This window comes from Phoca vitulina, unplaced genomic scaffold (genome assembly GCF_004348235.1).
Source record: "Phoca vitulina isolate PV1807 unplaced genomic scaffold, GSC_HSeal_1.0 scaffold7, whole genome shotgun sequence".
In the NCBI taxonomy this organism is placed as follows: domain Eukaryota; kingdom Metazoa; phylum Chordata; class Mammalia; order Carnivora; family Phocidae; genus Phoca; species Phoca vitulina.
The window spans coordinates 57,117,115-57,143,642 of NW_022589710.1; the positions used below are offsets into that span (position 1 = coordinate 57,117,115).

The 26,528-nt window shown below is 39.8% G+C and overlaps 1 protein-coding gene across 7 annotated transcripts in view; it reads left to right on the forward strand.

Moving 5' to 3' along the window:
- ZC3H14 (zinc finger CCCH-type containing 14) overlaps positions 1 to 26,528 on the forward strand; it is a 49,037-nt gene that overhangs the window by 17,174 nt on the left and 5,335 nt on the right. For 3 of the 7 annotated variants that reach the window (XM_032405744.1, XM_032405745.1, XM_032405748.1), the window contains 3 exons: positions 18,765 to 18,839; positions 23,476 to 23,635; positions 24,400 to 24,632. In XM_032405744.1, the coding sequence (XP_032261635.1) occupies positions 18,765 to 18,839; positions 23,476 to 23,635; positions 24,400 to 24,632 (468 nt within the window). The remainder of the gene's footprint in view (positions 1 to 18,764; positions 18,840 to 23,475; positions 23,636 to 24,399; positions 24,633 to 26,528) is intronic. The other 4 variants (XM_032405746.1, XM_032405747.1, XM_032405749.1 and 1 more) reach the window with 2 other exon arrangements.

The following is a 26,528-nucleotide window of genomic DNA, read 5'->3' on the forward strand; positions in this document are numbered from 1 at the left end:
ATTAGGCCCAAAAATAGGATGAGAAGGCACCATGAGGAAAGTCTAAGCCTACACATTTCAGAATCTTTAAAAGTCTTTTTATTATAGAAATTTTTAATGTTCTTAAAAGTGGGAAGAATAGTGCAATGAATTCCCATGAACCCAGTTACCTGGCCTTAATAATTACCAGTATTTTGCTGGTCCTAAGAAAGTTTCTACTTAGAGATACATAGATACTTGAATTTTTTCTTCTTTTTGTTAATCCTACCCCTGTTCTCTTGAACTGGGAATTGCATCTTTAAATCTCCCTTCTTAGCATCCTTTCTTTGACCTGGCCAGTTGTCCCAGTGGCCTTACTTTATTCTTTTGTTGCTGGCAAACTGCAGTTAGCCTCGAGCTGATCTTTCTGCCTCCTTTCTCTCAACCCCCACTAACTCCATCTCTAGTACACTTTGCCTGTCTAAAGTGTGCTCTGATCATGTGACTTCTTGAGAGCATTATAATGTTTCCACCTCATGCATTGTCTGGGATTGATGCCATTAGCTTGGCCTTTAGGCAGTTTTGGCTGTCTGGTCTCTGGGCCTGCCCAGTCATTTTCCACTGCTCTCTGACCTCTTCCTATCAAGAAAGGTCCTAGTTTCCATCTTTTTCTTTTCTATTGAGAGCTAAATTAGAAAACCCCACCAAAACTGAATGCTCGTCATGTTATTTCTGACTTATACTTTTCTAATGCTGGCATGCATTTTTTCATTCCTCCTTAACTGTTCTTGAAACTGTTTCAGGTTCATTTCAAATTTATTTGTTTCATGAGGCCTTAATGATTCCATTCTGTTTGTCTCTTCATTCTCTCTTTAAAAAAAAAATCCTTGTATTGTGCATTTTGCCATGTCAGCATTATGTGCAAATCCAATAAATGATGGACCTGAGAACAGGAAAATTCCAAAACAGCCAGTAGGTACTAACTAGAAAGCATAAGTGGGCCAGTTTGTAAAGAGCAACTGGAAAGCATTTGAGCTTCAGTGAGGGTGAGAATTGCAGTGTATTGAAGCCCATCAAACAGGTTTAAATCCAAGATTTCATATATTTTTTAAAAGATTTTATTTATTAGAGCATGAGCAGCAGGGAGGGCTAGAGGGAGAAGCAGACTCCCCGCTGAGCAGGGAGTCCGATGTGGGACTCGATCCCAGGACCTGGGATCATGACTTGAGCTGAAGGCAGATGCTTAACCGACTGAGCCACCCAGGCACCCCCATGATTTCGTATTTTTTAAAAGTGAATCTTTAATTGGTCACCTTCTAGAGGTATAATAGATACTAATTCATTGTCTTGAAAACTGGATAAATAAAATTATTGAGCATTTATGCTTTCTGTTAAAGAATGGTATCCCTGTGTAACCAAATAGTATAGGAGTTAACATCTGCTTTTGTAAATGTAGTTTTATTGTATTCATTCATGTATATATTGTCTCTTGCTGCTTTTGTACTATATCCAGAGTTGAATATAGCTGATGAGGAAAGCGCTTTTTTTTTTTTTTTAAGATTTTATTTATTTATTTGACAAGGAGACACAGCGAGAGAAGGAACACAAGCAGAGGGGTGGGAGAGGGAGAAGCAGGCTCCGGGGCTCAATCCCAGGACCCTGGGATCATGATCTGAGCCGAAGGCAGACACTTAACGCCTGAGCCACCCAGGCGCCCCCCCCCTTTTTTTTTAAGTAAACTCTATGCCCAACGTAGAGCTTGAACTCATGACCCTGAGATCAAGAGTTGCATTCTTCAGACTGAGCCAGCCAGGCACCCCTAGAAAAAGCATTTTTAAAAATTATTCCAGCTAATAAGTAAAAACAGAATGATAGGATTATAGCTTGTTGGGTTCCCCCCCCCCTCAACTCAGTGAATTAATCTAGGCACTGATGATTAATGGCTACTAAAAAAAGCGAAACAGTCATTTCATGCCTCCAGATGAAAGAATAAAACTACCTTAGTCTTGGCAGCAGCTCTTTCTGCCCATAGGTCCTGTCCCCATGCTTTAATAAAGTCACCATTTTTGCACCAAAAAAAACAAAACTACCTTAATCTTGCCAGAGAATTTGAACCTGGGTTATCAGGGCTCTGATCCAGCCGTCAACTTGCAGGAAGTACAGAGGCCCGAGGAATATGTTGGTTGTCACATCATGAATATGCAACAGGCAAAGAACAGTCTCTGGGACTCCATATAGGTCAAACAGCCTGAGAATTCTAGATTAAAAGACAAAATAACAAGGTGCAAGGTTAAACTGTAGTGTCTAGAGATACACACTTGTGTGCCATAAAGAAATTTTAGGTTACTATAAGGCATAAATGGTTACTTTAGGAGAGGACTGATCGAGATGGAGCAAATATGGAAAGGTTTCTGGGGTGGTTGGCACAGTTTTATTTTCTGGACCTGAATGTTGACTGTAAGGATGTTTTGCCTCATAAAATTCATTAAGCTACTGTTTGTTTTGTGTGGTTCTCTCTGTGTTTTGTTTTAAAGTAAGAGGTCAGAAATTTGAAATGGAATCAAGTACATCTGATGAGGACTTACTCTTTCTGAATTGGTTTATTCACAAGTGCAAAGTGACATTCTGCAAACAGCGATTAATTACTGTGCTTACTCACTGTTTTACAGCTTTGTGACTAAAATCTAAATATGCATACATATATTGGCATGAGTTAGTGTTTTTTCATTTCTCTGGTCTCTGTATTTTTACTAGCCTAACCACCTCACAGTATTCATGTTATTTCTCTTTTTGTCTTGGATTAGTCTGTCACCAGAAGTTTATTTTGTTAATGTGTTCAAAGACTTAACAATAATTCTGGCTTTATCGATTCTCCTTTGATGTCTTGGTTTTCTATTTCTTTGGTTTCTGCTCTTATTTTTAATATATCCACCTGTATTTTTAATTATTAATTTATCTCCGCTTGTCTTTTCAAATGTAAACATTTAAGCTGTAAATTTCTCTTGAGGTGCCATTTCTGTTGTGTATCACAAATTTTGATATATAATGTTTTCATTATCAATCTAAGTATCTTTAATTCCTATTATGATCTTCATCTTTGACCCATGAGTTATTTGGAAATGTTTGTAATTTATAGTATACAGAGGATTTGTCTTTTAGTCTTTTATTATGTACTCTTGACTTGATTGCATTGTGTCAGTGTGATTTGTGTAATACATATTTTTTGAAAATTGTTAAGACTTAAGACATTAATTTTGCACATCTTCCATGTGCATTTTGAAAGGAAATTGTTGGATTGAGAATTTTGCATTGAGTAGATAAAGCTCTGTGGTTACGTTGTTCAAATCTTGACCTTACTGAGTGTTTGGTTTGCTTGACTTAATGAGAGAAGGTCTTGAGATTGTCCATTACAATGACAAATTTATCTTAATTTCTCTATACTTCTATCATTTGTTTTCCATGCCTTGGTTGTCAGTCTTCTCTGACCTTCTCTTTAATGCTTTAGGCAGATATATCTCTTAAATATTATAAAGCTAGATTGTTGTTTTTGTTTGTTTTGTAAAGATTTTATTCCAGAGAGAGAGAGTGGGGGGGGTAGCAGAGGGAGAGGGACAAGCAGACTTTGTGCTGAGTGTGAAACCCGATGTGGGGCTTGATCTCAGGACCCTCTGATCATGACCTGAGCCGAAACCAAGTCAGACCCTTAACTGACTGAACCCCCAAGGTGCCCCTAGATTGTTGTTTTTTTAACCCAATCTGAGTTTGCCTGTTAATGGAGAGTTTAAGCCATTCATAGCTCTGTCATCTTTTCTTTCTTTCTTTCTCTTTCTCTTTTTTTTTTTTGCCAAAGATTTTATTTATCTGACAGAGAAAGAGAAAGCACAAGCAGGGGGAGTGGCAGGCAGAGGGAGCAGGAGAAGCAGTCTCCCTGCTGAGCAGGGAGCCCGATGCGGGCTCGATCCCAGGACCCTGGGATCATGACCTGAGCCAAAGGGAGATGCCTAACTGACTGAGCCACCCAGGCACCCTTCTTTTTTGATTCGTATTGGCCTTTCATTTTTTTCTCCCTGTTTGCCTTTAAGATTCATTAGTTACTATTGTTGATTGCCCCAGCTCTGCATTTTTTTTTTTTTTTACTAGTTTAAACACTCCATTTCTGTTCATTCAGTAGCTAGCACTGAAATTTTACCATGCAAATTTAATTGCATATTCCATAAGTTAATGTTCTGATCCCATTTCCAAAGTAAATGAACTGTAGTTCCAGTCTTTACCCTTCTGGCTTATGTTTCCAGTGTTTCATTTTAGTCATTTTTTAAATGCGTAAGTTGGGCACCATTATTATTTTACCCAGGCAATGTTTACCTACGTGTTTATCAGTTTTTGTTCTCAAATCTTGAATGTTATTAGGGGATATCATCTTCCAATGTTTTGAAGTATTTTTGAAGTGTATTTTTTGGCAGTTTCTTTAAGAATGGGTCTGTTGCTCTAAATTTGCCAAGAGTCTGTTTATCTTTGTGATTTTTCCTTCCTTGTTCTTGTGCAGTAATTTTGCTGGATAACAACAGTTATTCTCAACACCTTGTATGTATTATTCCGTTGTCTTCTGGCTTCCATTATTGTTGAGTGGACTTCTGTCATTCTAATTGTCTGTCGTTCCTTTGTAGGTGATTTGTCCTTTCTCTGGCTGCTTTCAAGATCTTCTCTTTGTCTTTGATGTTCTGCAGTTTCACTACGATGTGTCTAGGTGTGGATTTCCTTTGGTTTTCCTATTTTGTATATGTTGTATAAAAAACATTTAAATAAAATATTTTACATATGAAATAATGTTTCCCATAGAAAATTTGGAAAAGCAAATCTTTGTAATGTTTGTTGATAGATTAGAAACTAATCAAATAGCGTAGAAAATTTAAAAATAAAAAGCAGTGTTCTTTGCTTCATTCTTCTCCACATTGGTTCTTCCCAGACAGCTACCACTTTTAAATGCTTGTGTTTATATCTTTAATTTTCTCCATGTCAATAATATGCTTTATACCACTACTTTTTCATTCACTAACTATAGGTGGTATCTTTTGTTTTTTTGCCACAATATATCAGGATCTAACTCAAAACTTTTCCCTGCTTTTCAAGCCCATATAGTAAAATCACTGTTTTTGGTTCATTTATTGCTTACTTTTGTCATTTTAAGTAATACATCTAAATATTTTTTGTGTGATTACTGTAATTCAGTATGCTTTGTTCTTTTTATTTATTTTTAGATTTTATTTTATTTTTCTAAAGATTTAGTTTTTGACAGAGAGAGAGAGAGAGAGAGCAAGAGAGGGAACACAAGCGGGGGAGTGGGAGAGGAAGAAACAGGCTTCCCGCTGAGCAGGGAGCCTGAAGCGGGGTTCGATCCCAGGGCCCTGGGATCATGACCTGAGCTGAAGGCAGACGCTTAACAACTGAGCCACCCAGGCACCCCATTTATTTATCTTAGAGAGAGAGAGAAAGCAAGCAGGGGGAGGGACAAGCAGACTCTGCACTGAGCTTGGAGTCCAACATAGGGCTCAATCTCATGACCCTGAGATTATGACCTGAGGTGAAATTAATAGTTGGACGCTCAACCAGCTGAGCCACCCAGGCACCCCTATTTCAGTACACTTTGATCTTCCTAAGGATATTTATGTCCCTTTATAAACTCTGATGCATCTTTTCATACCACACCTTCTAAATTCTGTACTTTTTTGTTGGGGGAGGGAGGAGGGAGAGGGAGTGAGAGAATCTTAAACGGGCTCCACACCCAGCACAGTGGGGCTCTATCTCATGACCCTGAGATGGTAACCTGAGCCAAAATCAAGAGTCAGACGCTTAACCAACTGAGCCACCCAGGCGCCCTAAACTCTGTACTTTTATATTGCCGGAGAGGATCAGATACACATTTTGTTTTGTTTTCCTTGTTAAGACTACTATGCTTTGTAAGTTGACTTTAAAAGTTGAGAACCAATAAGCAGCGTATTTACATTATTAGGATTATATAAATAGGGGTGCCTGGGTGGCTCAGTTGGTTAAGCGTCAGACTCTGGATTTCCGCTCAGGTCATAATCTAAGGGTCATGAGATCAAGCCCTGCATCAGGCTCCACGCTAGGCATGAAGCCTGCTTAAGATTTTCTCTTCATCTCCCTCTGCTCCTCACCCTGCTCAAGTGTGAGCATGCACTCTCACTCTCTCTAAATAAATAAAAATCTTTTTTTAAAAAAAAGACTATTCATTAGAGGTCCAGCTTTACATTTTGTCTGCAGCTCTTTGCTAGGGGTTCCTTAGAGTTGTTTTTCTGTTCTTGAACAATTTTTTGTTTTCCTTAGGTTACGCTTCTTGTGTTGCCTATCTTTATTATAGTCTAAAAATCTGTCATTTTATGCTATTACGTCTTTGAGTTCCACTATTTTCTTAGGTACCTCCATTCTAGAGCCTCTGCCCTCTCTTGCTCATCTGACTGGTTGCTCTCTAGGTCTCCTTCAAGACTGTCATTCCAGGACTTACTCCTTCCCTGAGTTTGCTCTGCATTTTCTGGATCCCACTGTCTTCTCCGTATATTCTCCCGTTTTGTCATCACATCATGAGGAAACTTAAGAAAAAGTATGGGACGTAAATTTTTCTGAGTACTTAGAAATCTTATAATTTTATTTTTATTTATTTATTTATTTTTTTTTTTTTAAAGATTTATTTATTTATTTGAGAGAGCGAGAATGAGAGAGAGAGAGAGTACATGAGAGGGGGGAGGGCCAGAGGGAGAAGCAGGCTCCTCGCCGAGCAGGGAGCCCGATGCGGGACTCGATCCAGGGACTCCAGGATCATGACCCGAGCTGAAGGCAGTCACTTAACCAACTGAGCCACCCAGGCGCCCCGAAATCTTATAATTTTAATTGATACTTCGGATAGGTACAGAATTCTAAGTTGAATTTTTCTCAAAATTTTGAAGGCATGGCTTCATGATCTTGAAGCTTCTAATGTTTATGCTGAGGAGTTGGTTGCCCATCTGATTCTTACTCCATTATAGAATACCAGGGATTTATTTCTCTGGAGGGTTTTAGGATTTTCTGTGTGTTCCTGATGTCTGAAATTTACTGTGATAAACATAGGTGCTATAATTAGTCACTTTTGGGCTAGATACTTGTGTACTTGTGTACTTTTTAGATTTGAAAATCCATGCTTTTAAGTCTGGGAAATTTAAATTATTTCTTTAAAATTTTTTCTCTTTTGGAAATTCTGTTAGTTGGATGATAAACTTCCTGCTTTGATTTTCTCGTCATTTTTGTCTTGATCTTATTCTACTTTGGGATATTTTATTGACTTTATTATCTTTAGTCCCCCTGTTTTTGTTTGTTTTTTAAGGCAAGTGTATTTTAAAATTTCCTCAAGCTTTTTCTTGCTCTATTTATGTATCTTGTTTTGTGGATACAGTATCATTTCAGATTTGTCCAAAGAACATAAGTACAGGGTTGTTTTTTTTTTCTTTTTAAAGAATTATATTTTGTACCCTAATTGATGGTTTTCTCCAGAGTCAGTGTTTGGTTTTTTGTTTTTCCCTTTTATTTGCAGGCTCTTTTCAAAAATGTGTGTAGACATGTGGGTTCCTAGTTTAAGAAAAGGCAGTAAAGAGGCTTACCTAGAATTAAGTGGGCTGAGCTTTGCTGTGGGCAGGTTTTGTTTTATTTTTTTATTTATTTATTTTTTTAAAATGTTTTATTTATTTATTCATGAGACTCAGAGAGAGAGAGAGAGAGAGAGGGGCAGAGGCAGAGGGAGAAGCAGGCTCCCCGCCTAGCAGGGAGCCCGATGCGGGACTCGATCCCAGGACCCTGGGATCATGACCTGAGCCGAAGGCAGACGCTTAACCATCTGAGCCACCCAGGCGCCCCCAGGTTTTGTTTTAAATTAGGCAGACAAGGAGCTGCAGTTGGCCTTGAAATTATAGAGGAGCTTTGTGGAGGTGGTTACATTCCCAGTAGCTATCTAGATTCTCCCCAGATAATTTGCTGAGTTCCTTCTTTTTAAAACATTTAAAAAAAATTTTTTTTAAGTAGGCTTCATGCCCAAAATGGGCCTTGAACTCATGAACTCATGACCCTGCGATCAGGAGTCTTATACTCTACTTACTGAGTCGGGCAGGCACCCCAGAACATTTGAATTTTTAAAAAATGCATGGCTGTCTTATTTGCAAACCCTTGTTTTCTGTTGCGCATCCTTTGTAGTCTTCTTTGCTCCTCACTTCTCACAGTTGGATGGCCCTTTACTCCTTTCATCCAGGTTATATATCTCCACATTGTCAACTACGAAGTGTGTATCTCCAGCCAAGACTTTGCATCTGAATTCTCCCAACTGCTTATTCTACATTTCTTCTTGGATATGTAATAAGTAAACTGATCTAAAGCCTAACTACTAACAGTCTTTTCTTCCAGTCTATTTTTCCTACAGCCTTACTCATTTTAGTTAATGGCACAGCACCACTTTTCCAGTTGATCAGGCCAGAAACCTAAACCTGTTCTTTCTTTCAAACTTAGGGCCATTCTTCCTTGCCTCTCTCTTTTCTTTCCTCTCTCTCTCCTTTTACCTTCCACCTTTAGCAAATCCTGTTCACTCTTCCTCATCACCTCTGCCTCTAGCATCCTAATTTAAGCCATCATCCATGACTTGCCTTGATTATTGGAAGAGTGTCCTTACTGGTCTGTCTGCTTTCACACTTGCCCTCCTACAGTCTGTTCCACACAGTAGCAAGTGATCCTTTTAAACTGTAAGTGAGATCATGCTACTCCCCTTCTCAGAACCCATTGGTGGCTCTCCATTACACTCCAAGTAAAAGTAAGATTCCTCCCTGATCTTGTCACCTATTATTACCTTTTCCCTCCCTCCACTTCCCTTCTCCTTGATATCCCCTGGACATACTTGCTGTGTTTCTCTTTCAGAGCATTCAAAGAAGAGCATGTGTGAGATGCTTTCAGCCTTTCCCTGGTATATTTTTTTCCATACGTACACATAACTCACTCAGAAGTCATCTCTGTGAAGCCCTCCCCAGCACCCCCCACTCCTTAACCCAGTCTTCTAAAGCTTTATTTTTTTCATAGCACTTCTTACCATCTAATACATATTTTATGTTTTCATAGTTTAGATATTTTTATCCAGACTCGGGTCATCAACACAAAACATGTTCTGTTTTACATATATTTTGGGTTTTTTTTGAGCTCCCATCTCCTTCTCCTCCCACCAGAATATAAGTTCTCTGTCCAGGGATTTTTGTGTTATTCATTGCTGTGATTGAGTGCCCAAAACGGTGCCTGACATATAGTAGGAGCTCATTGAATCCTTTTGTCTTTTTTTTTTTTTTTTAAGATTTTATTTATTTATTTGAGAGAGAGAGAACACAAGCGAGGAGGAGGAGCAGAAGGAGAGGGAGAAGCAGACTCTTCACTGAGCAGGGAGCCTGACATGGGGCTCGATCCCAGGACCCTGGGATCATAACCTGAGCAGAAGGCAGATGCCTAATGAACTGAGCCACCCAGGCATCCCTAAATCCTTTTGGCTTAACGAATATGTCACTCTGCCTTGCATCTCACTTGCAGCTTTCCTAGGGTCTCATTTTGGCTTTTCTGCTCTGCCTCACAGTCAGTATTTGTCCATATATTTTCTGTTTTCTAGAGGTTATGGAAAACTCATCTGCTATGATGCCCTTCCTAATCTACAATTCTAAATCAGTGATCTCCTTATATGATTTTTTGTGTACTGGAATCATTTTTTGCTACTACACTCTGTATGTATTTGACTTAAATATATCCACACTATTATTGGTATGTATGTTAGAACGTGTAAAAATAGGACTCTAAGGAGGATAGAGATATAAGTATTTCTAATATAAAATTTCTGGTTATTTTCTTCCTGTCCCTCAGTGGATAATGTTAGAGACCCAGTTTGGAGTCCCTGTTGTATGTGTTAGGAGATTGTCCTTTTTAAGTTCTTTACTTCATTTTTACGAACTCTGCAGAAGAAGAAGCTATAAATGCATATGCTCAGTGTGTCCTGTTGGACTGGAAGCCCTTTGTGAAGGAGTCTTAATAAAGAGAGGATTTTTTGTATTCAGACAAAATGAAAATCTCCCTTTTGTTCTGCCCATTGCCTTCCTCAGAGATTAGCGCTATACTTAAAACAGTTTGGTGTAGGGGCACCTGGGTGGCTCAGTGGGTTAAATGTCTGCCTTCGGCTCAGGTCATGATCCCAGGGTCCTGGGATCAATCCCCACATTGGGCTCTCTGCTCAGTGGGGAGCCTGCTTCTCCCTCTCCCTCTGCCTGCCGCTCTGCCTACTTGTGCTCTTTCTCTGTCTCTCAAATAAATAAATAAAATCTTTAAAACAAAAACAGTTTGGTGTATATCTGTAGTCTCCTTGGCATTTTTTTCATATGTGTGTACGTGTACATCCTTTCTGTGTAAAGTAGAATTACATTATATTTATATGCACATACCATATATGTCCATATAAAATAGGAATTGCATCACATGAATTTCTCTGTGACATGTTTTATTTCACTTAATATGTTATGGGGAAAAGTATAATGGCGTGATTATGAGTATGGACTGAAGGAGTCAGACTGCTTAGGTGTTAATCCAGGCTATGCCACTTACTGGGTGACCTTAACCTTTTTGTACTCCAATTTCCTTAAAATATGTAATTGTCTTCTGCTGAGATATTTCCATTGGAATCCATGGAGGGAACTTATTTTGCATTCTAAAGTTGGGTTGGGCACAGTGGGTGTGATAACAGAGGCCTCAAATGAGTTTTTTTTAAGGCACTTTGTTACTCATCTTTGGTTAGACCTCTTTCCTGCTTTTCTCTTTGATGTGTTGTTTGCTGCCCTCTAGTGAAGCAGCTCGTTTTCAGGGGGCGTTTGGCTGAGGATGTGCTGCTGCTGCTTCTCATGCTTTATGCTGTAGATATCATCTGTCCCAGCTAGGGCTCTTAATTCTATAAGAATCCAAAGCCTTGTAAATTTTGAAAATTATTTTCTATCTAAAGATTTTAAAAATTAGATTAAATTTACAGATACAGTGGAGAAATGAATAAAGATTCTTAAATAAATTTCAGCACTTTCTGCTGTTACTGTAAACATCTGTTTAACTGGGAACCCAAAGGCTACAATTCATTGTAAGAATCCTTTTGTAGGGACTGTTGGGGGTCATGTCCACCATCTTACATCCTTATATTTTGCAACTTATTTGTTGCTTGGCTAGTAAACCAAAGTAAAAAAGACCTTTCTTAAATTAAAGCCATAGAAAGAGATCTTTCATGTTCATGGATTGGAAGACTTTAATATTGTTAAGATGGTGATCCTCTCCAAATTCATTTATGAATTCAACTCAATCTATGTTGAAATCCTGCTGGCTTTTTTGCAGAAATTGGCAAGCTGACCCTAAGATTCATATGGAAATGAAAAGGACCTAGAATAGCCAAAACTACTGGAAAATAAAGTTAAGAGTACTTACATTTTCTAATTGCAAAACTTACTACAGAGCTATAGCAACTCACTGGCACTAACGTAAGGATGTACAGACAGATCTGTAAAATGAAATTGAGTATCTGGAAATAAGCCAATACATTTATGATAAGTTGGTTTTCAATAAGGATGCCAAGACAGTTCAGTGGGGAATAAATAGTCTTTTCAACAAATAGTACTGGACAGCTGGATAGCCACATGCAAAGAATGAAGTTGGACCCTCACCTTACATAAATTAACTCAAAAAGGGCTACATGTAAGAGCTAATTTTATAAAACTCTTAGGGAAAAAATAGGTGTAAACCTAAATGAGCTTGGATTAGGCAATGGTTTCTCAGATAGGACACCAAAAGCACAAGCAACCAAAGAAAAAGATAAATTGGACATTATCTAAATTAAAAATTTGGTGTTTCAAAGGATACTCTGAAAATTAAAAGGTAACCCACACAGTGGGAGAAAATCACTTATCTAATAATAGTCTATCATTGAACCGAGGCCAATTCCTCATTTCTCTTTATCTGTAAATTCCTACCATACCATATCCATGCAGCTGAACTGCATTATTTCCATATATATTTTAAAGGAGATTTGTCTGTGATTGTGGGTCCAATTATCCTCCCTACCCTCCCCCTAAAAAGAAAGTGCCAAATATCACCCTATATTATTTTCAAGGGTAAATGAAACTGAGGATACTAGATAAAAAAATTTAAAAATAATTCGAAGCCCGAAAATTACGGTTTAATAGATGAAGGGACAGTAGTCCATTAAATTCACATCATATCCAGGTATAAGGGACTTAATGTCATTATACTGATTTTTACTTCAGATCTTCAGTGCTCCTTGTCATATGAGGTAAATAATAGAAAATTCTTTGTTTGTCACATGTCTGCTTTCAGCCAATCAGAAGCCAGAATTATTTCTTAAGCAATAATAGGGTTCATTGTTTGGAGAGGAGCTTTAAGTAGGACTTACAGGATATAGGGGGCTTCATATTAATTAAGGCTTCTTAGTTGGAGCAAAGAGAACATTGGTCTGGTTTGTTTAGCATTTTCAAATTTACTTTGAGTTCTGACTCCAGAAATGTACAATCCTGTCTTTTTAGTTGGTTTTAAAATGTTATTCACTCTTAATACTTTTTAAAGTAGCAGCCTTAATCTCTGTTTTTATTTTTGATGAGACAATTTAATGGGCTGTGAAGGAAAAATTACCAAATTTTAAGAGGGAGAGAGAATTTTATGAAAATGTCTTCAAGGTTTCCATCACCATCTTTACCGATTTTCTTCTCACCTGGGCCAATTGACTTAGGTTCTGTAACAAGTTCTTCTTGTTCACTGAATGAGCTAGACAATATTTCCCATCTTTTAAGGAAAATATCAACTGATATCAGTGAAATTAAGGGAATGAAAGCAGCAATTTTGACAGTGGAAGCAAATCTTTTTGATCTAAATGTTAGAGTGTCACAGAATGAAGCAAAAATTTCATCTTTGGAGGTTAAAATGAATGAATGTTCAACATCAACATCTGAATGCAATAAACAGTTTGAAGATCTTCAAGAGGATGTAGATTTTGAATCACAGTCAAGGACTACTGATGTAAAAATAATTGGCTTCCTTAGAAACATTGAGAAAGGTAAATGTTTAGTATTGGATATCTTCTACTTAACTCACCCTTGGATCTGTGTCTTTTTATGTAACTTGATTAGTTCTCATATGGAGGCAGCAAGTCAAAAAACTTGAGTTTCTCATGGATCTTTAATGACAAAACTGGAGTCCATATGGTTAACTTAGAAGCCTAGAAGCAGAATTCTCTTTAGTGGATCTCTATAAAATGTTTTGAAGGGAGAGGTGAGCATAGAGAAACAAAACTTGAAATGGGAGAGAATGGTCCTCTTTCGTGTTCTGTCTCGTGAAATTATTTTAAAATGTGTAATTCTTTCATTATTCATTGTGTTAAAGAGACCTGTTGTAGTATTAGAATTGAAAGAGCTTCTTCCAGTAACCATAATATGTGTCAGTTACCCAAGCTGTCTTACAGGAGTACAACTTGACCAAATGACCTCTGCATTTCAGGTCAGCTCATTGGGATTTACTGTGTTTTTTTACCATGATAATTTTGGAAGGAATTAACTTTGACACACCACTTAAGAGTGATATATCTTACATTTTAGAAGAAAATAGCTGATAGAATTTTGAATTGAGCGTTTAAAATTGAAAAACCCCGGACACCTTGCTTGGCTCAGTCGGTGAAGCATGTGACTCTAGATCTTGGGGTCGTATGTTCGAGCCCCACATTGAGTGTAGAGATTACTTAAAAATAAAATCTTTAAAATAAAAGAAAATTGAAAAACCCCTTTTAATGAAACATGGCAGTTGCTTGCCAACTAATGTACTGAGTGAGCAAAGGCTGTCCTTACGAAACTATTAGTAATAAATATACTAAAAATTAGTATTCAGGCATCCTACTAATATTTCAGTATTTGGAATCCTATCAGTCACATCCCTTTCTACACTGTACCACTTTTTAAAAATTTTTTTAGGGGCGCCTGGCTGGCTCAGTCGTTAAGCGTCTGCCTTCGGCTCAGGTCATGGTCCCGCGGTCCTGGGATCAAGCCCCGCATCGGGCTACCTGCTCGGCAGGAAGCCTGCTTTTCCCTCCACCACTCCCCATGCTTGTGTTCCCTCTCACTGTGTCTCTCTCTGTCAAATAAATAAATAAAATCTTTAAAAAAAATAAAATTTTTTTGAAGATTTATTTATTTTAGAGAGTGAGAGAGCACGAGGAGAGGGAGAGAGAATTCCAGGCAGACTCTGTGCTGAGTGCAGAGCCTGATGTGGGGCTTGAGCTCATGACCCCAAGATAATACTTGAGCTGAAACCAAGAGTTGGACGTTTAACCGACTGTGCTGAGGCGTCCCTACTTTTTTAATTTTTAAGTTTATTTATTTTTAATTGAAGTGTAGGTGACAGTACTACATTATGTTAGTTTCAGGTGTGCATAGTGATTTGACATTTATATACACATTATGAAATTCTTACCACAATTAAGTATAGTTAGCTATTTGTCACCATACAAAGTTATTAAAATATCATTGACTATATTACCCATGCTGTACTTTACATCTCTGACTATAACTGGAAGTTTGTTCCTCTTAATCCTCTTTACCTATTTGCTTCTCTCTGCTGCAGCCACTAGTTCTCTGTATTTAGGAGTCTGTTTCTGTCTTGTGTTTGTTCATTTGTATTGTTTTTTAGATTCAAAATAGAAGTGGAAGTAACAGGGCATTTGATTTTCTCTTTTTTCACGGTAGCATAGTACCCTGCCTCTAAGTCTATCTGTGTTGTTGCAAATGGCACGATTTCATTCTTTTTTATGGCTGTGTAATACTCCTGTGTGTGTATATATGTAGGTGTATATGTATGTGTGTGTATCATATCTTTATCCATTCATCTGTCAGTGCACACTGAGATTGCTTCCGTATCTTGGTTATTGTAAATAATACCATAGTAAACATAAGGGTGCATGTATCTTTGCAAATTAGTATTTTCATTTTCTTGGAGCAAATACCCAGAAGTGGAATTATTGAATACCATAGGATCCAGTATTTCTATTTTTAATTTTTTTAGGAACCTCCTTACTGTTTTCCACAGTGGCTGCACCAACTTACATTCCCACCAACAGTGCATGAGGGTTCCGTTTTCTCCACATCCTTGCCAAGACTTGTTATTTTTTGCCTTTTGGATACTAGCCCTTCTGACAGGTGTGAAGTGATACCTCATTTTGGTTTTAATTTGCATTTTGAAAAATATTTTATGTATTCATTAGAGAGAGCAAGCACAAGTTAGGGGAGAGCCAGAGGGGGAAGGGAGCCTTCCTGTTGAGCAGGAAGCCTTACCTAGGTCTCAATCCCAGGACTCCAAGATCATGACCTGAGCTGCTTTGTTATCAGGACTTACTTAATTGACTGAGCCACCCAGGACCGTTAATTTGCATTTTTTGATGAATATTGAACATTTTTTCATGTGTTAGCCATCTCAATGTCTTCTTTAAAAAAAAGTCAGTGGTGCACTTGGGTGACTCAGTTAAGTGTCCGACTCTTGGTTTTGGCTCAGGTCACAATCTCAGGGTCCTAGGGTCAAGCACCAAGTCAGGCTCTGTGCTCAGCATGGAGTCTGCTTGAGATGCTTTCCTCCTCCCGCCCCTGCTCCAGTGCTTTTCCTCCTCTCTTATTGCCCCTGCTTGCGCATGTGCGCTCTCTCTTGCTCTCTCTCTCTCTCAAATAAATAAAATCTTAAAAATGTGTATTCAGGTCCTCTGCCTTTTTTTTTTTTTTTTTTTTTTTAAAGATTTTATCTCTTTGACAGTGTGTGTGCCTGGCACAAGGTGGAGGAGGGGGAGGGATCAGCAGACTCCCTGCTGAGTGCAGAGCCTGAAGAAGCGCTTGGCCTGAAGAAGAGCTTGTCCTGAGCCAAAGTCAGATACTTAACCAACTGAGCCACCCAGGCGCCCCCCCACCCATTTTTTAATCAGATTGGGGGGTTTTTGGTGTTTTATGAGTTCTTTATATATTTTGGATATTAATCCCTTACTGGATATATCATTTGGAAATATCTCCATTCACTAAGTTGCCTTTTTATTTTATTGATGGTTTCCTTCACTGTGCAGAAGATTTTTTAGTTTGATGTAGACCCAGTTGCTTTCCTTTTGTTGCTCTTGCCTACAGAGACAAATCCAAAGAAATGTTGCAGAGAGGGATAGCCAAGAATTTACTGCCTATATTTCTGTTGAGTTTTATGATTTCAGGTCTTACACTTTACATTTAATTGAGTTCATTTTTGCATATGGTATGAGAAAGTGGTCCAATTTAATTTTTTCTCTCATGTAGCTGTCCATATTCTCAGCACCATTTATTGAAGAGACTCTCCCCTGCTGTAGATTCTTGCCATTGTATTCTTTAAGATTTTATTCATTTTGACAGAGACAGCGAGAGAGGGAACACAAGGGGGGGGGGGGGGGGGGGGGGAGCAGGGTTCCCGAGGAGCAGAGAGCCTGATGCGGGGCTCGATCCCAGCACCCTGGGATCATGACCTGAGCCGAAGGCAGACGCTTAACAACTGAGCCACCCAAGTGCCCCTTGCCATTTTTTTTTTTATTTTTTTAAGTAGTCCTTACACCCAACATGGGGCTTGAATCCATAACCTGGAGATCAAGAGTTGTGTGCTCTTCCTACTTAGCCAGCCAGGCGCCCCTCTTGCCTTTTTTATCATAGGTTAATTGGTAAATATGCACATTTTAACAATATTATTTCTTCCAGTCCATGAGCATGTTGTATCTTTCCATTCATTTGTGTCCTCTTCAGTTTCTTTTATCTGATAGTTTTCAGAGTACAGGTCTTTCACCTCCTTGGTTAAATGTATTTCTAGATATTTTGTTCTTTTTGGTGTAGCTATCAGTGGGATTGTTTTCTTAATTCCTCTTTCTGCTGCTTTGTTATTAGTGTATAGAAACGTAATAGATTTCTGTATTTTAATTACGTGTCCTGAAACTTGACTGAATTCATTTCTTCTAATAGTTTTTTGGTGGGGTCTTTAGGGTTTTGTGTATATAATATGTCATCTGTTTGTTTTTTTTTTTCTATTTCTTAATTTTCTTTCCAATTTGGATGCCTTTTATTTCTTGTCTGATTGCTGTGGCTAGGACATCCAGTACTATATTGAATAAAGGTGGCGAGAGTGAACATCCTTGTCTTGTTCTGATCTTACGATGTTATGAGTATGATGTTAGCTGTGGGTTTGTTATATATGGCCTTTATTATGTTGAGGTATGTTCCCTCTAAACCCACTTTGTTGAGAGTTTTTATCATAAATGGATGTTGAATTTTGTCAAACGCTTTTTCTGCATGTATCGAGAGAATCATGATTCTTACTTCGCCTTTTATTTTGTTAATTTGGTGTGCCATGTTGATTGATTTGCGGATATTGAACCATCATTGTATCCTTGGAATAAATGCCACTTGATCATGGTGAATAATTATTTTAATGCATTGTTGATAACACTTAATTTTGTTTTTGATAACACTTGTTTTAAATCTGCAAGTGAGGGGCGCCTGGGTGGCTCAGTCGATTAAGTGTCTGCCTTCAGCTCAGGTCATGATCCCAGGGTCCTGGGATCAGTCCCACATCGGGTTCCCTGCTCAGCGGGGAGTCTCCTTCGTCTCCCTTTGCCCCTTCTCCCTGCTTGTGTTCTCTCTCTTTCTCTCTCCTTCTCTCTCAAATAAATAAAATCTTAAAAGAAATAAATCTGCAAGTGAGTACTTACTATCGCCTAAGCACTGTGGAGGGGGGGGAGGTTTGGAGAAGTGTGACATCCTCCCAGTCTTCACATTGAAGATCGAGAAAATCCGTTCTTTGTCACTGCTTTGTTTTATTTTGCAGTGTAACTGAGGAAATTAAGAACTTTTTAAAGAAATCATAAATACTCTAGCTGAGTATCTTTTCTTATAGGAGATTCAGATAATTTTTTAAAAAAAGATTTTATTTATTTGACAGAGAGTGATAGAGCACAGGCAGAAGGAGCAGCAGGGGAGAGGGAGAAGCAGGCTTCCCTCTGAGCAGGGATCCCAATGCGGGGCTCGATCCCAAGACCCTGGGATTATGACCTGAGCCGAAGGCAGACGCTTAACTGACTGAGCCATCCAGAGGATTGTTTTCATGCTGATGTAGGATCTGGACTCTAGATCTCTTGAATGTCATACTTGTTCATTGTTTTCTTTGTATCAGTCTAAGCTTACAGTTTGTCTTTTGGGAATTCTCTGATCAGATAACTCTGCTGTGTTTTGTTTTACAATTCTAGGGGTGTGGCATGAGTTGTAATGGTGAGAGCCCAGGTCATGGAGGGAGAGGTTTCTTATTTTGATCTTGCACTTGGCTGTTGCCTGTCAGTTATGGCTCAAGCTCTGGGTCCACGCAGCACCTCCTCCTGGTTTTTCCAGCCTTTACCTTTATTCCCAGGCTTTACCTCCAGTCCAAGAAAACTGGCTTCCAGACAAAGGGAGAACTAGGAAATGTCCTACAATGCCATTTTTGGTTTAACTCGGAGTACAGATTTTTGTCTTCAGACTTTTGGTCTATAAGTATTATTAAACTGCAGTGTTGAAGCTAATCAATTATTTTTAAGACTTCCAGTTAAAAACCCAGGAAGATTATTTCAGGCTTCATTTCTGGGAAACATACATGCTGGTATTGTTTGTTTTTTAAGCTTAGTAAAGTTTTAAAATTTGTTATTCTAGGAACTCAGCAGAGGCAGTTGTTATCCCGACTGCAAATTGACCCAGTAATGGCAGAAACTCTACAGATCGGTCAAGGTTGGTAATAATCTTAAATTTTCATTGTAATTTAGCATTTTTCAGTTGCTATTTCCATTTCTTGCACCTCATTTAATGTATCTTGTATATCTTAGATCCTGCCCTAAGATGCTATATTTAGATTGTGAAAATATTTTAGGGCCAGGAGACAAGATCTGCATTTTCTTCATGTTTTATGGTGTTTGTATTTTTCGTCTCATTCAGAAACTTCCTTGCTTTGGTGCTGTTTCACCTGAGTCCCTGGAATCTTCTGGCTGTCACTCCCCTCTAGGGACAACTCAAATCCTTACCCTGCTCTCCTTTCTACCCTACTTTTCCAATGTCCTGAACTGCTTTACTGTCCTGTAGCCTGTTCAACCTTATCCTCACTTTTATTTCACTTTAGAATCTCCTCACCAGGGCCACAGCGAGAACTTGTTGTTCTTAGAGTCCCCATAGCTTAATTTTTTGCCTGTTCCCCCCCCCGCCCCCAGCATAGACACGTAAGCCAGGGGCTACCTCAGGACAGGGCCAGGTGCCTTGTTTATCTCTGCATTCTCCAGTGCCCAGCCCCTGCCACATGCATGTACAGTCCCCAGGAAATGCTGCCTACATGAAGGGAGCCATTCGACGCCTGCAATCTTCAGTTCAGAAACCTTCTTTTTTCTGTTTCCTTCTATTTCCCCTGCACCTGCCCATTGTTGGAATCTCTGTTGCCTTGACCCCTCCCTGTGGCTCTTCTTCCCCTTTGGTCAGGCCCCCACAGTCAATAGGTATATTCCCTTACCCCATCTAGCTCTGTCTCAGAAAGAGGAACTTGTCCTCTCAGGGTTGCCTTCCACCCAGAAGCCAGATCCTCCCCGGTTGATGAACACTGGAGTGCCCCCACACTCCTGTAGTTTTAGTCTCTGCCTCTCTCCTGGCTTCTCCTTTCTAAGTGTTTAGATACTCTCCATTCTTGATTTTGCCCTGTCATCTCTCCACATTCCATCCTGCTTTCCACATAAGGGTATTTTCTTTCAAAATGTCTGGCAGCTAAGCTCTGTGTATGTTGTATCCACTTCATTGGCACTTGCACATTCTTTTTTGTTTCCTTTAATGTTTCTTTTTTTCCCATGGTGCACGTACAGTTTGAAGCATCTAGTTCTACGAGGCTTATGATTGACTACATTCTTTGCTTACCTCCTGTCATGGTTTTTATTCCTGAGAGCCCTCTTGTTTCTGCATATTCCTTTTACTTGTTTTTCACATACTGACTTTGTTTCATGTATGCAACACTCTCTGTTATTTCTAATATCTGTATCTAATATCTGAGGATATTAAAGATAGTTTTGGGTATTTTTTCCCCTCCCTTCTTGGTCTTATTTTTTCCAAGTTGTTTGTTTCAATTGCTATCTTTTGTGACAGGTTTTCCTCAGATGTCTGGGGATCCTTGGTTGTCTTATATTTATGAGTGGGACACTCTAAAAGCTGATTGGCATTCTGGGTTCATTAGTCAGGGTGGAGGGCTTTTGACTTCACATCTGAATATAGATCCTGCAGTGGAGAGTCATTTGTCTCTCTAATTTAGGGGCACCGTGAGGTCACCGTCTTTAGGCTTTTCCTCTTGGACTGGTTAGCTTCTCCAAAGAAAGATCTTTCAAAGTAGTGGATTGGCTGTCAAGTGTTCTGGGAGCTAAGTGAGGAAAAGGGGCTGGGGGAGGCACCTCAACTTTAATTACTATGTGATGCTTGCTTAACACCCCCTCCCAGTTTTCAGAATGGTACTTCTTTCAATGTGGCTGGCATCCCTTGGTCCAGAGACTCTCTGTTTTGACCTTTCCAAGAGTCTTAAGCTTCCCTCTTCTCCAAGGGAGAAAATAGTCAAGGGTTATCAGGAAATCTAAATGCTTTTAAAAATTTTAATAGTATACATTTAGCTTATTTTTTTGCAGCACTAATCTATCAAAGTGGTGATACTTCATTTATAGGCCACTCCAATATTGACCATCGGGGAGGCATGTCTCCAGCTATTCCAAAAAACTTGAATATAGAGGTAGGGGAACAGGTGTGATAGGGATCAGAAATGAAGAAAACAAATTCCTAGTTTAGGAAGACATAACTGCTTCTGGAATGGACCTTGAACACACCTGTATTGGCCTTGTCTTCCACCTCTTCCCAAGGTCCCCTGTGCTGCCAGTTACCCAGCCTTTGGAGAATCTTGGGATCCACATTGAATTGTTTCATTATTGGCTTAAGACTCAGCTTTTGAAGATCTTAGTTTTTCACTTTCAAAATGTGGATGTCTCCTTTTACAGTTGTTTTCTTTGTGAGTTTATGTTTCAATGAATTAACCCTTTGTTGACATTTTAGTGGGGTTTTAGGAGGAAACCAAATGCATGGGTTCAGCCGGTAGTCTGTACCCAGAAGATGTCACTAACTCTCGCATCTGTCTGCTCCTCTTTGACCCAGGTGATACCGTGAACCTTGTAGAAGTGACTAGCGGCTTATGTGGAATGAAAAGCTGTGTTTTCAGTGCTCACTTTTCTAAACTCTGTAGTATGTGACACATCGTTCCCATGTTTTCTTAAGTCTTTGTTTGGCTTCCAGGACTTCACGATCTCTGTTCCTCTACTAATTCCATGTCATTCTCCTTTATCACCTCCTCTCCTCCCGTACTACCCCTCGAAATGTTCATTTTATCCTGTGTCCTGCCCTTAGCATTATTTTCATCTCTTTTTATATTCTCCCAAGATGCAAACTGGTAGAACTGCTTTGCCTCGGAAAGGGCTGGGTGGTGAGAAAAAGGGCAGCAGCCTTGGACTAAGTTCTAGACTCTACCTTTGCTAGCTGGGAGCCCCCAGGGAGTCACTGAAGAACAGCGAGTTGCCTGTTGGTCTCCTTTGATGGAGGAGGGGAGTCTCCTGCTCAGGCTCCCCGTGCAAGATGGCAGCGATGAATGTGTGTGCTTTGATTCAGCGCTGCTTTGACCTTCAGTTGGAATGCTGCTGCTCTTATTTCTCTCGCCTCTTATTTCAACTTCTAAACGTCTGAGAGCCCCACAAAGACTTCAAACTAAATAAATCTAAAATTGAAATTTATCCTGCCCCCTTTTCAGTCTGCTCTTTCTCCTGTCCCCTGTTTCCTGGATCCAGTTTCTCCTTCCGCTGTCCTCCATCTGCATCTTTACCCTCTCCGGCCCTCGTGGGGGAAGGCAGCTCTGCTTCGTTCCCAGGATGGGAGTTGAACATGCAGCTACTGTGAGGTGCCAGGGCTGCTGAGGTGTGTGCAGTGTGTCTTCTCTCCTTCATGTGTGGGCTGAAATAGGACAAAGATTGAGAATCTTTTAATTCGGAGCCTCACTGTGTCTCCTGGGCAACAGCCTAGTAACTGAGCTCTAGGACTGCCTTCCATACTACCTGTTCTTCCAAAAACCAGTTTGATCGTATCATTTCCCTTCTTAGAAACCTCTCTTGATTCTTGATGACTTCTAGATCAGAATCCAGACTCATTGACACATACAAGATCCTTTATGCGTCAGCCTTCCCTGCCACTCAGCCCTCCCTGCACACAGCCCTCCATCCACACCACATTTCTCAGCAGGTCTTAGATTCCTTGTGTCTCATGAAAGCCTCTGCCTTCTTCCGTGCGGTTTCCTCTGCCTGCCACGCTCTGTTTATTGTCCAGCTCCTTGCTCCCCACCCTGGTTAGCCTGTTCATTTCCTTTAACATCTGCTTCAGATGTCCATCGTCTGTAGGCTTTGTCTGGATTTCCTAGCTCGAGTAGGTTTCCTGTATTCTACCAAAACTTGGTTCTTACTCCTTTAGGATTAGCTTTTAGGGTATGCTGTTCTGAAATTGTGTGTACATCTATTTTTTCTTCTTTGTGTACCTAGCACAGTGTTCAGTTCTCAGGTTTTTGGTTTGTTCAGTTGAATGAACATGAATGGACATCCTGTAGATATTGGTCTCTTATTTGCCTATTAACCTTAAGAGAAGTGCAACTCACTAACTTCTGTCAGTTGATGGCATAGCAGTAGGTCACCCATCTCCACTCTGGGCTCTTGGCATATTTTATGAAGTAGTCAGGGTTAAGAAGCATATTATAGATGGCATGAGCTGTGGTTATTTGCACTGATGGTCAGTGTTTTCTTTGCTGTATTTTTTTTTTAAATGCCCATTCATCTTAAAATTCCTTTCCAATACAGTCTTCTTGGTACAACCAGGCAGAAATTATGCCAGGTGAATTCTTTTCATCAGGACGTGTTCTCTCTCAGTGGTACTGTGGGAAATGAACAAAACATTTTAGAAAAATTTTTAAGCAGCCTTCATATCATAGTTTGAGGGAATATGAGGATTTTTCTTTATAATTTTAGAAGATATTATTGTACTTAGAGTAAGTTTGTATTGTTCATATCCCACTAGATGCTTCACATAAGAACCTTTCTGTACCGTAGGCAGGGAGTATTGATTAGAAGCCCTAGCCCGAGGAAAGGAATACTTCCTTGAAAAGGTGTTTGGCACAGAATTGCAGCGCTATTCCTGGGTAGAACCGTTGTGATTTTCCTTTGAAAAAATTACAAATATATAAAAGATTGACATTCTTCTCACGTGTGTGATGTTGGGAATGCAAGGTATATTCAAAAGTAAACATTTATGGCCAATTTCTTTGGCTCAGATTACTATGACATGGAATCCATGGTCCATGCAGACACAAGATCATTTATTCTGAAGAAGCCAAAGCTGTCTGAGGAAATAGTAGTGGCACCAAACCAAGAGTCGGGGATGAAGACTGCAGATACCCTTCGGGTACTTTCAGGACACCTTATGCAGACACGGTAGATGGTTTCTTTTTCTTGTGTAGCTTTTTTGTGTTGATTAGATAGTGCAGGTTAATGTGAGTTCCCAGCTTCCCTCTTCCCCATCCCAGCCCCCAGTGTAGAGTGCTTTTATTGAGTCAGTCGGTAGGCCGTGAATAAATAGTAAGCCAAATTCAGTTTTCAGAAATTACAGTTCATCTTTCTTGTTCAGAAATCTGTTAACCTACAAATAAGTCCATGTATGATTTAGCTCTGTAAATAAGATTCTTTCCTTTAAGCACATCCAGGAAATGAAATTTAAAAGCCAGGTGATCAAAATCAGGAAATCTCTGCAGTTAGATCAGATTGGGGTGATTCCTCCCTTAGAAAATGGACTAAATATTCTATAAAGTAACAAACATACAGATAATAAAATCAGTGTAAATATAGAACTGCTGGCCACGTGTTCTGAGCATAGATGCTGATTTTTCAGTTTATTTCTATGTGACCCTGTGAAGATCAAATGGACAATGATGCTCAGGGTGGAGGGGAGATTGTCCTTAGTGCAGCCTGGAGGGTCGCTGGCTGTGCCGCCACAGCAACTGGCCATGGCCGTGGTGTCGTGGCGGAAGCCACCAGGGCCGTACCTGGAAGTCCTCCTGAGTTTATTTGTTTGGTTTTTTTCCTACTGAAGAGACCACCACCAAGTAAGGGAGCGATAGTTCTGCTGCAGAGCACTGTAGGAGGCTCAGCGTTTTGTGTTTGTTTCCCTAATTCTATGGTATTTTCTATCTGTCTGGCAGAGATCTTGTACAACCAGATAAACCTGCAAGTCCCAAGTTTATAGTGACGCTGGATGGTGTCCCCAGCCCCCCAGGATACATGTCAGATCAAGAGGAGGACATGTGCTTTGAAGGAGTGAAACCTGTAAACCAAACTGCAGCCTCAAACAAGGGACTCAGAGGTCTCCTCCACCCACAGCACTTGCAGTTGATGAGCAGGCAGCTCGATGACCCAAATGGTAGCTTTTCAAATGGTGTGTTGAGAGCTCAGATTTTCCCTTTCCAGGGTGCTGTCATTGTGCAGGAAACCTGGGACCGGTCTCTCTACCTGGAATGAATATTGGTTGGAGGCCTTGCTCTTAATCGTAATTCAGTAGCCGCCTCTTTTCTTCTCTCAGACAAAACAATGAGTTCCATCCGTAGTGGGCACTGCTCCCAGGCTGCCATGGGCTCAGCCCTGAGAGCCAAAGTACCTCTTAACCATGCCTGTGAAAGGATCAGCCTTCGTTCTTGCTACCTTGTTTCCTTTTTTCCTTTAGAAACTATACTTGTTACTGTCCCTTTGTTGTAACAGTAATAGTCTCTTAAAATTAACTTGACAGAAAAATGAATTTGGATTTTGATTCTATTTATACCTCAGTGAAATTCCCTTGAAAGGAGTTTCTCACCTAATCTATCAAGATACTGCTGGGAAGTTTAGCAAAGCCTTATGTTTAAATTAATAAATACTGAAGCAAAGTATTTAGTAGACACGAGATGAACTCTGTTCAGATAACAGCCTGCTTTTAGGCAGATGAATCATTATCACTGGCTGTTCTCTCCCTGGGCCCAGTGTCAGGTGCACAGACTGCTGGACGTTTTCATTTGTGACAAGAGAATGGTAGTTGTGTTCCTTCTGTCTTGTAAGATGTTTAGAAACACCTTTATTGGGAGGGGAGACAATTACTGAAGCTTAAAAATGAATAGTAGCGAAGCGAAGAAAAAACGGTAATGGGTTTCGATATTTTTCCAAGTTAATCCTCTTGGCAGAAACATGAAGATGTATTCAATACCTTTTTCAGTTGCTAAAAATATCATAGCTTTTAGAGGGAGATCATGAGTGAGTGAGGAGATACCACTGTTGAATTGAAAGCTTTTTTGCCTCAGTCAATAATATAATGTCCTAGTTTTGAGTGGTGGGGGGAATTGAAAGTCTGACCATATCAAAAGGAAGAAAAAATTTTAAATGGTAACAAAGGTGGTTAAGAACTGCCATAGTCATGCAGTACAGATTTCCTGAACCTGTGTATTTTGTTTCAAATGAGAGAAAAAGTTAGGGTCTAATTTTGTTTAAATGTAGATGTCCATGTTAGGCTTTATTGGTGTATATGTCCTAGCAGCGCCCCTCTAAGTAACACGTTAGACTTCTTGCCTCGGTTTCACAAGTGCCGTGGCCCTTCTGGAGGCCAGGGGGATGAGCGCGAGCCTCCTGTGCCGTTGCTTTGATCTGGGACTCTCACTGTTTCACTGCTGCTTGAGGATGAAGCTTTGTAATAGTTGGAACATAAGTGAGGCCCGAGAGACTGAATAACAGTCACAGAGAGGCTCTGGTCCTTCTTGCTCTTCCCCTCCAAGCAGGGAATTTGAAACTTGGTGATTGCTTTTGCTGGCTTTTTGTCCAGTGTTTCAAGGGTGCTGTCAACAGCACTCCCCGCCCTCCCCCGCCCCTTGAATGGCAGCACAGGTTTTATAACTTGCAATAAAAAGTGAATTTGCGGGCGCCTGGGTGGCTCAGATGGTTAAGCGTCTGCCTTCGGCTCAGGTCATGATCCCAGGGTCCTGGGATCGAGTCCCGCATCGGGCTCCCTGCTAGGCGGGGAGCCTGCTGCTCCCTCTGCCTCTGCGTCTGTCTCTCTCTCTCTCTCTGACTCTCATGAATAAATAAATAAAACATAAAAAAAAAAAAAGTGAATTTGCCTAATCTTAAACAGGAAAATTTTTAATGGCTTATGAGGTTAATGTTGGGGAAAACCAGAATCGAGACCTCTTGTATATATGACCCCACATTTCCATTAGAAAGATAGTGTTTCCTTGTATTTAACTAATATTGCCCATGAGTATCTAACTACTTCATTTTCCAGCCAACCTGTTCTTGGGTATTCTGTTAACTT